This window comes from Eucyclogobius newberryi, unplaced genomic scaffold (genome assembly GCF_026437365.1).
Source record: "Eucyclogobius newberryi isolate DKJ021-1_F unplaced genomic scaffold, fEucNew1.0.hap1 SCAF_12, whole genome shotgun sequence".
In the NCBI taxonomy this organism is placed as follows: domain Eukaryota; kingdom Metazoa; phylum Chordata; class Actinopteri; order Gobiiformes; family Gobiidae; genus Eucyclogobius; species Eucyclogobius newberryi.
The window spans coordinates 35,251,477-35,261,646 of record NW_027315746.1 but is presented as its reverse complement, the minus strand read 5'-3'; the positions used below and the strand labels follow the sequence as shown (position 1 = coordinate 35,261,646).

The following is a 10,170-nucleotide window of genomic DNA, read 5'->3' as shown; positions in this document are numbered from 1 at the left end:
CTATCTTTATCTTTAACCCTGCAACGAGCTGGCCTGTGTCCTGGGTGTGCACTGCCTAAGGCCCAAAGTCACTGGGCATAGAACTCCAGTCACCCGCGACCCCGAACAGGAATAAGCTGAAGAAAATGAATGAACTCCATCTAAAGAGTTGAGCTAATCCCCTACTGCAGTACCAAAGATAACCTGTGAGGGGCAGCACTGCACCAGGAGGAGTCCAGCTGCCGAGAACACACAAGAAGAAGAAGAAGAAGAAGCAGAAGAAGAAGAAGAAGAAGAAGAAGAAGCAGAAGAAGAAGAAGAAGAAGAAGTGCGCGCTGTGTTTTGGGGACGCTGTCTTTTGTTTAGCAGCTCCAGGTTTGTGTCAAATGTCTCATGTCCCCGCGCTGAGAGCTTTTCTGGAGGAGCGGCTGAAAGCAGCGGAGTGTGAGGAGGAACTGCGCCGCTCCAAAGACGAGAACCAGAGGAAACAAGAGCTCCTGGAGCCGGGGCTGAACCCGCGTCCTGGGCCCGGTCTGAACCCGGGTCCAGAACCTTCACAGATGAAAGAAGAAGCAGAAGAACTGAGCATTAAAGAGGAGGAAGAGCAGCTGCCAGTGTAAGGCTTCATTTAAACTGATTTAAACACTGACGTTTCACTAAAACGTAGTGAAAATTAGATTTCAGATTTGACTAAACATTTTGTCCTTTTGTCCCCAGTTTGACCGTTTTGGTAAAGTTTATAATTGTACTGTTGAACAGTTATTATATTACTATATAACACCTTTCTTTTCTTCTTTGGTGTTTTATGGCGGTTGTATCCACGTTTTACATCACCACCATCTGATGTATTTGACATCTTAGACTTATTTGTGGAATGATGCTTTAAAATGTCGTAACTGTCTAAATTGTCTCACTAATGTAAGTGTAAACTCTGCGTTCTTGTGGATTTGTAAATGTACTGAAACGTAAGCTTTTGCCATTACTACAACACTTTCACATAAACACAAGAAATGAAACAACATGAAACAAAGGAAAAATCAAACTGCAAATTTAAAACGATTCTATGCTGAAACAACAACCGGACCAAAAATAATGGCCAGGGTCTTCGCTCAAGGCAAATCCATTCCTGCAACTGTAATAGTTCTACAAAGACGCAAAGTTTAGATTTAGCAGAGACTTAGATCTCAGTAGAATACGTGTCTGAAGCAGCAGTTCTCCAACAACAACCCCGCCTCTGTGTGGAGTGGCCCCGCCTCTGTGTGGAGTGGCCCTGCATCATTGAGTCCATCCTCACCTCCTCCATCACCGTGTGATACACTGGAACCACAGCCAGGGACAAACCAGCCACTCCCCTCAGGCAGGAGGCCACTCCCCTCAGGCAGGAGGCCACTCCCCTCAGGCAGGAGGCCACTCCCCTCAGGCAGGAGGCCACTCCCCTCAGGCAGGAGGCCACTCCCCTCAGGCAGGAGGCCACTCCCCTCAGGCAGGAGGCCACTCCCCTCAGGCAGGAGGCCACTCCCCTCAGGCAGGAGGCCACTCCCCTCAGGCAGGAGGCCACTCCCCTCAGGCAGGAGGCCACTCCAATCAGGAGGTTCTGACTAAGTCCTTATTCCTGCAGTTTGTGTCGGTGGAACTGTGAAGATGTCACACTTCCCAGAATCAAGATGTAAACAATGCATTCATCCAGAAGTGTTCTGACACTTAAGTGTGATAAATGTAGCTACCAAACAAATGTAGATTTACATAACACTGTTTTTGTCCTCTACAGATGTGTCCCAGGGTCCAGTTCTGTGTGTGTGCAGACAGAAGACCTTTCACTGCTTCAACAAACTGAGCTCAAAGAAGAAGACACACAGGGACAGGACGTCAGCGCAGAGCCACATGTCCACTCAGAGACTGAGGGAGACACAGAGCACTCTTCTGACACTGACACTGATGAAGACTGGGGAGCTCCATTCAGTTATTCAGATGATGACGACCACTTCAACCAAGTCCAGATCACTGTGAACAATGAAAACATGTTAGGAACAGCCGAAGGAGCTGAGGAAAAGAAACACCAGTGCCCTGTTTGTAAAAAGAGATTAAAAGGGAGTAAACAAGATTTACAACAGCACATTCGAATTCACACAGGGGAGAGACCTTTCAGCTGTTCAACCTGTACCAAAACATTTTCTCGAAAAAGTCATCTAGTTACGCATAGGAAAATTCACACTGGGGAGAGACCTTTCAGCTGTACAGAATGTCAGAAAACATTTTCCACAAAGGCAACTCTGCATTCCCATGTAAGAATGCATACTGGAGATAAACCTTTCAGCTGTTCAGTATGTAACAAAACACTGACCTCTAAGTCAGGTCTACGTTTGCACATGAGAACACACACAGGAGAGAGACCTTACAGCTGTTCTGTCTGCAACAAAACGTTTTCCCTCTTGGGTTCTTTAAATACACATAAAAGAACACATACAGGTGAAAAACCATTCAGCTGTTCAACATGTGAGAAAGAGTTTACCAACATCGGTGGACTAAGATGCCACCTGAAAGTGCACACAGGGGAAAAACCATTCAGCTGTTCAACCTGCAACAGGACTTTTTCCACTAAAGCTAATCTATGTTCACATGTAAGAACACACACGGGAGAGAGACCTTACAGCTGTTCAATCTGTAACCAAACATTTTCTCATAAGAGTGCTCTAAATCTACATAATAGAAGACACACGGGAGAGAAACCTCACAGCTGTTCATTCTGTAACAAAACCTTTTCCACTAAGCCAGATTTACGTACACATATAAGAATGCACACGGGAGAGAAACCTTACAGCTGTTCAACCTGTAACAAAACATTTTCCATGTTGGGCACTCTAAATGATCACATAAGAACGCATACTGGTGAAAGACCATTCAGCTGTTCAACCTGCAATAAGACATTTTCCTCGAAGTCGAGCCTACGTTCACATATGAAATTGCACACAGGCGAGAAACCTTACAGCTGTTCCACATGCAATAAGGCCTTTTCCACCAAGTCTAATCTACGCGTGCACATGAAAGTACACACAAAGTGAAATCCATTCTGCTGTTATAAAAACAGTTTCCAGGAAAAAATGTTTTTAAAAGTGTTTAAAAAAGGATTAATAATGAATGTTACAAATAAAATAAAGGAAAACTGATCGCGATTGTTGCTGTGTGAATTTAGAAGACCCTTATGATGAGTTCATAAACAAGGCCACTTATGTTTTCATCTGATAAAGCCATGAGACTGACATACTCTTTCTTTCAATGTCCGTTTCAGAGACTCTTGGCATCATATTTAGCCTTCAACATGGAAACAACAATTAAGTCACGTGATTGACACCCATAGATAGGATTTTGCCAGAAAAGAGCACTAACCGCTGCTTTAATGAATGAATGCTTTTATTTCAGGATTTTATCATGTTCAATGCCGGAACAAATGAGTAGAGTTTGTGTGATAACTGGATCACAACTTCTTTAAAAGCACAATCTCATAACTGTTATGTGGCAATTGAATGAATCATCAAATGTATTTGTTTTTATTATGCATTAAGCATTAACTTCTCAAAATGGCACCCAAAGCCAAAAAGTTTGCAGACTCCTTACCTAGAACATCTAAATTTGGTTATGATTGGTTTCAAGCCTATTCGTCTTAAAGTAAGCCAGTCTCACTCGGGTGAGAATCTTTAGTGCCCTTTTTCTCTGTAAACACCTCAGAGACTTCTTTACTTTCAAATGACCACAACTTATTCAAATATGATCAGATATTATCACTCAACATCATTGGATAGCTTAGAATCTACACTTTCAGAATCTGTGAATAACTCAAAATATCTGTGGGGAGACTTGCTCCTGGTTTTCATTCGGCTGGTCACATATTTAGTAGAGTCGCTGTACAGATTAGAAACGCATTGATATCATTTTGATATTATTCCCCTTGAAAGTTCAGATTTATAAGCCTTGATAAACATCTCAGTCAGAGGGCTACAATGGTCATTAGCTTTTATTAATTTCTTGGTTATAGTAACTGCTTATTCGTAAAAATCTATAAAAAAATCCCATTTCTTCAAGTCAAAGGATTTTTTCAACATATCAAAGCTTCGATTCTCCTTTACAATCTGGTGAAAAGGCTTTAGACCTTTTGTAATCCAGACCTCGAGTCTCAGGTCAGTTCTATTTGGTACAAAACCTTTGGTCATAACCAACCAGTTTAAGATTTGAACATCTTTGTTTAGTTTATATTTTATGATTAGTTCTTTCCACATTGTAAACACAGATTTTACCCAAGGGTTCTCCACCTCTCCCAAAATGACTCAAGCGTCTGTCATCTGCCAGTAAGGCCTGCACAGGAACCCCCGGCACCACATTACTCTAAATATGTTTCCATTGAGCTTCGTACTCTGGATCACAACAACAACGCTCTGATTTGAGCTGAAATAAAGTCCTTTTTCAAACCTGATAAACCTCAGCCTCCTTTTTCTATCGATGATTGTAGAGTTTAAAATCAGACACAGGTTTTTTCCTCACCATATATCGGTAAATCTTGAGATTGCTTTATTCCATTCATCAAACAGCCAGTTGGGAATGGAAATTGGGAGAGTCTGGAACAGAAAAATAAATCTGTCAAAAAATGCATTTTTATAGTTTAAATCCTTTGACTTAGACTGAAGTAGGGGATCAGATTCCATTTTTCGAGATCTTTGTTATTAGTAGATAAGAGAGGGGTATCATTTTTCGCTAAAATAGTTGACAAGTCTCTATGGAGAACAACACCCTAATATCTAAGGGAGTCTTTTTAAAGGTCAGGGGAGAGAGGAGTCTTTTGTACATTCAATTTGTATCGAGACATTGGACCAACTTCTTGAAGAAAATGCATCACATTGGGTACGGACATTTCTGGTTTGGTCAAATATAATAGAACATCATCTGCAGCAACTTTATGTTCCGTCCCATCAATTGTAACACCATGAATTGTTTTGGATTGTCTAATAAATTGGGCCAATGGTTCCAAATACAAAGCAAACAGGAGGAGAGACCAGGCACAGCCCTGCCTGACCCCTCTGTCCAGAGTTAGTGGATCTGTCAGATAACCAATGATTTTAATTCTTGATGTTGGACCATTATAAAGAGCCCCAATATTATGTAAAATTAAATTGTCGTTTTATTGTCGATTTGATAAATATGTCCAGCTTATAGAATCAAAAGTCTTCTCAGCGTCCAAACTAATTATTACGGCTGATGATTCATTGTGTGTAAAGATGGTCTTATGTCGTCATGTGTTTGTCGTTTGTCATGAATCTTGTCTGATCTTTGTGGATTCAGTTTGGGAGGATTTGTTCTGTTCTTTTGGACATAATTGAGGTGAATAAACGATAGTCCCATTCAGAATAGAAATAGTCTCTATGAGGCACAGTCCAGTCGGTCCTTCCCTTCTTTTGGTGTCAGGGACATGATGGACTCTTTCACACTCGTAGGGATCTGAGCTTTCTTAAGTGCCCAGTCAAAATATAAAAGTTTTAAACGGAGTAAATGTGTCTTTTAAAGCTTTATACCACTCTGAGGTGAACCCATCGCTCCTGGAGATTTATTGTTCTTTAATCTTTTGACTCCGCCCTGTAGTTCCAAAACTATTATTTTGGCTTATATTTTTTTATTTGGTTCTTCTGAGTTTATATCATCTTCTTCATCGTCTGGAATTTTTTGAACGATTTTATTTATAAAAGGATTCAAATGCTGATTGAATTATGTCTTTGTGGCCAGGTGGTAAAATGATGGACACAGACACCAGCAGCTCCCAAAAAAATAATGTGGGTCTTTTATTTCCCGACTGTCCTCAGGAGGAGAACAGCATTAATTTTGGTTTGATTTGGCTTACTCAAAAAATATACTTTACACTTTAACATCTGTGTCAGGAACAAAATAAAATCAACAAAAAAAGACAACAGTAGTGGGCTTAAAGTCCTATGAAAACGCAAAGAATAAATACATCTTACTTTATACATTCGACTGTGGATACAATGAAAATAAAATTACATTAGAATCCCACAGTATGACAATGAACCTTAACTCACTTAAAAAAAAAGCAAACAGACTGCTCGGACCACACTCAGCACAGAAGGACCACGAGCAGTACTGTCTCCCCTCTGCATTAACCGCAAATACAAACTTGGTCAACAACCAAAAACACAATATTAAACATGACAATCAATCAATATTGCCACTCACGCCGTCACGCTGTTTCAAACTACCCCTACGTCAGTAGTAACACGCTTCACAGGGCTAGTAGTCGATCTACATCGATCCTTGTTCTCTACAAAATTAGAGGAGAATAATCTTAAAATATGATGCAGTTTAAAGCATTGTCTAACGATATCAAAGATTATTTTTGTACTAAAAGCTCATTTTAAAGAAAGATTCACAATATACAAACCAAATTCTGCTTTCTCTCAACGAGGCTGTCGCGCTGTGGTGACATCACAGGTGCGCAAGTGTGACTGCGCTCACATTTGACCACAGTGACATCTGCTGGCTAAACGGAGACTTGCAACTAGCTTTTAAACTATTTCATGACCCGGCTACATTCTCCCCTGCCAGAAGTCAACGTCTCGGTGACTTCCTAACCATCAGCCATAGCTTTTGATGTGTAAAGGACCATACCAGCTAACACCTGAGACAGCACATCTGGTGTGAAAGATACTGCATTATTGCAGGCACTCACAGGTAAGTTAAATGGATTTCTGTTTTGACCAGCGGTTGCCCTTGCACTTTTGCGTGGGGGTGGCATAGGCGTGACTATCTTGGATGGTGCTGCCCTCCGCTGCGGAGCAGGTACTGGTCTTTCTTTAGACAAACCCGGACTTCCCACAACTGATCCTGAGTGAGGAGAATCTTCACCGGGCTCATCCATCATGTCAACATCCAACAGTTGATCACTTCCAGTTTTACTCCTGCTTTCGCCCTCAGAATTACTTTCTAGGTCTTCCAACCTTGGACCAATGGGTTCATCAACTTGTTCCACTAGCAGGTAGTCAGGTTCTGAGGTTGTGGATTCAGTTTCTGAGTCTATATCAGCTTCAGGCTCACGAACAAGGGGAATCATTTGATCTTCCTGACTTGGAGGTGGCAAAGGCCCTACACAAAGACGAAGATTAGACCTATGCACTCTTTTTAGTGGACCACCATTCACTGGGACTACTGTGTGTGTTGTCCCCTGGACATCAATGACTTTATGCACTTTTGATGACCATGAATCTTGAATCTTATTTCTGCCAATAGGACGATGGCGAAGGTACACGTACTGCCCTATTTCCACAGCTGGACAATAAGCTTTAGCATTCTGACGAGCCATTCTTTCTGCCGCTTTTCTTTCAGAAAACTCTCTGGCTCTCTCATGTGCATTCTGAAGACGTTCTCTGTGTGCCCTGAGCCAATCTGTGTTCTCATCTTTGGTTGTCTCCTGCCCAAGCAGAGCATCAACAGGTAGATGAGGGTGTACTCCAAACAACATGTAGTAAGGAGAGTACCCAGTCGAGGAGTGTGGAGTCACATTATAAGCGTACACAAGTTCAGCTAGATGTTCAGGCCAGCGGCGCTTTTTCTCAGGGGGAAGTGTCTTCAGAAGGTCATGTAAAGTTCTATTAAACCTCTCACACTGGGGGTTTCCCTGCGGGTGATGAGGTGTGGTGCGGCTCTTCTTCACCCCATACAAACTGCATAATTCTGCAATCACAGCACTCTCGAAATTTCTGCCCTGATCTGAGTGCAAGCGCTCAGGCACCCCATATTTCAAGAACCACTCTTTCAATATGACCTTAGCAGTTGTGTCTGCCCTCTGGTTTCTAGTGGGGAAGGCTTGGCTGAACTTTGTGAAAACATCGGTGAGCACAAGAACATTTTCACACCCATCACTTGCTCGGTCAAGTATAGTGTAGTCAGCTGCAACAACTTCAAGAGGACGGGTAGCTAGAAATGGAGTTTGGGGTGCACGAACTTTGGGTTGTGGCATCTTTGTTAACATGCACCGTTGACAGTTTTTGATCCATTTTTCTACATCCTCATGCATTCCTCCCCAAAAACACCTTTGTCTCAACAGCCCAAGAGTTCGTTCTATCCCTTGGTGTCCCATCTGATTGTACACACTGGTGAGGACTTTTTCTTTAAGGCAGGAAGGCAATAATAGCTGGTAGCATTTTCCAAGATTTACATCTTCAATCTCACGATACAAGAGTCCATCTTTTACTCTGAGACGGTGCCATTGTTTCAGTAGGGACCGTACTGGGATGGGCAGAGTTTGTCTTTCCTGTATAGAAGGTTTTTGTCTCCTATCCCAGAGCTCTTTCAAAACCTTAAGTGTTGGATCCGAAGCTTGGAATGTCTGGAGCTCAGCCTTTGTGTAACTGGGAAGAGTTGGTGTGTTGCTCTGCACTGAATCTATCTCCTCACTGTCCATGTGTAAAACACTTAGCTGTCTCACTCTGCAGTGTTCAACCCCTGCAGCAGTTAACTCAGAACCCAAAGCAGTGCCTACCCTAACAATGTTGCATATAGCTACACAACCGTCAAACTCTGCATCCTCTGAATCTGGATCCAACTCTGTTAAAGCCGGCTGTCTGGAAAGGGCATCGGCTGCTGAGTTACAGCGACCGGGCCGGTACTTAACATCAAAGTCAAACACTGCTAACTGCGCTACCCAACGCTGTTGGATAGCCCCCAACTTGGCTGTAGACAGGTGACAAAGTGGGTTATTGTCAGTTAGGACTGTGAACCTGGACCCAAGGAGGTAGCTGCGAAACTTTTCCGTTACCGCCCATTTCAACGCAAGAAGCTCCAGCTTCATACTACTGTAGTTCCTGTCGTTCCTCTCAGCCCCTCTAAGCCTACGACTCGCATAAGCTATGACCTTTTTCTTCCCACCCTGAACCTGATACAGAACTGCACCTAAACCAAGGTTGCTAGCATCTGTCTCTAGGATAAATGGTAACTGAAAGTCTGCATAACCTAGCATAGGCGCATCTGTCAACTTGGCTTTTAGAACTTCAAACGCCACAGAACATGCTGGAGTCCAGTTCAACTGGAACAATTGTTTGGCCTTAGCAGAACTACTCTCCTTGATACAGCCATTTACAACGTCGTGAAGTGGCCCTGCAACCTGTGAAAACCCCTCAATAAACCGCCTATAATAACTACAGAAACCCAGAAAGGACCGGAGATCTTTAACTGAGCTTGGCTGAGGCCAGGTTTTCACAGCACTTATCTTCTCAGGATCAGTGCCTACACCCTGAGCGGAAACTTGATGACCTAAGAACTTGACTTCAGATTGAAGAAGTCGACATTTTTCAACTTTAACTTTTAGACCCATTTCTTTCAGCCTCTGGAGGACAGTTTCAAGTCTCTCAAGATGTTCTTCAAAGGTTTTGGAATACACAAGCAGGTCGTCCAAGTAAACGAGAACAATCTGGAAGGCAAGGTCACTCATTGTTGCTTGCATTAATCTCTGAAACGTTGCAGGCGCGTTGCATAATCCAAACGGCATGCGTAGATATTCATATAGGCCGAAAGGTGTTGTAAAGGCCGTTTTGTGCCTGTCTTTTTCATGGACTGCAACTTGATGGTACCCGCTGGCAAGGTCAATGCTTCGGAAGAATTCTGCACCACTTAAAGCATCTAGACTTTCATCAATACGTGGTAGCGGAAATGCATCACGCCTAGTCTTTAAGTTCAACTTCCTGTAGTCTACGCATAGTCTCAGACTACCATCGGGCTTACGGACCAAGACTATTGGTGACGCATATGAGCTTGAACTTTCTTTGATAACACCCTTTCTTAACAGTTCTGAAATGTGATCCCTCACCTCTTTGTACTGATTTGGTGGGATCCGTCTGTATGGCTGGTTAACAGGCGTCTCGTCTAATACTGGGATCTCATGTTGGACATGGTCAGTGTATCCCAGGTCTTCGTCCTGCACTGAAAAAACATCAGCATACTTAAGTAATAGCGCCTTTAACTCTGTTTGCTGCTCACTGGTGCCACCTAAGTGTAACCGATCAAACAGGGCCTGCATGTCTTTGTCAGGATTCTCTTCACTCTTCTGACTAACAGTGACCTCCTCGTGTGTAGCCGATATGCGCTGAAACTTAACTTCATAAGGGTCACCTTCAATGCACTCACATGGGGTAAGAACACCTA

General features: G+C 42.8%; 1 protein-coding gene across 1 annotated transcript; it reads left to right on the top strand.

Annotated features, from left to right (window-relative positions):
- The first annotated feature begins 307 nt into the window (after positions 1–307).
- Positions 308–3,097, top strand: LOC140356760 (uncharacterized). Its single transcript, XM_072441948.1, has 2 exons — positions 308–595; positions 1,748–3,097. The coding sequence occupies exons 1-2, from the start codon at positions 366–368 to the stop codon at positions 3,036–3,038; spliced, it is 1,521 nt and encodes a 506-aa protein (XP_072298049.1). The 5' UTR covers positions 308–365; the 3' UTR covers positions 3,039–3,097.
- The last annotated feature ends 7,073 nt before the right edge of the window (positions 3,098–10,170 follow it).

Excerpts from the sequence above, each read along its gene's own strand:
- LOC140356760 (XM_072441948.1), top strand. The coding sequence starts at position 366 with ATGTCTCATGTCCCCGCGCTGAGAGCTTTTCTGGAGGAGCGGCTGAAA. Across the intron at positions 596-1,747 it reads GAGGAAGAGCAGCTGCCAGT|ATGTGTCCCAGGGTCCAGTT; the intron begins GTAAGGCTTCAT and ends TGTCCTCTACAG.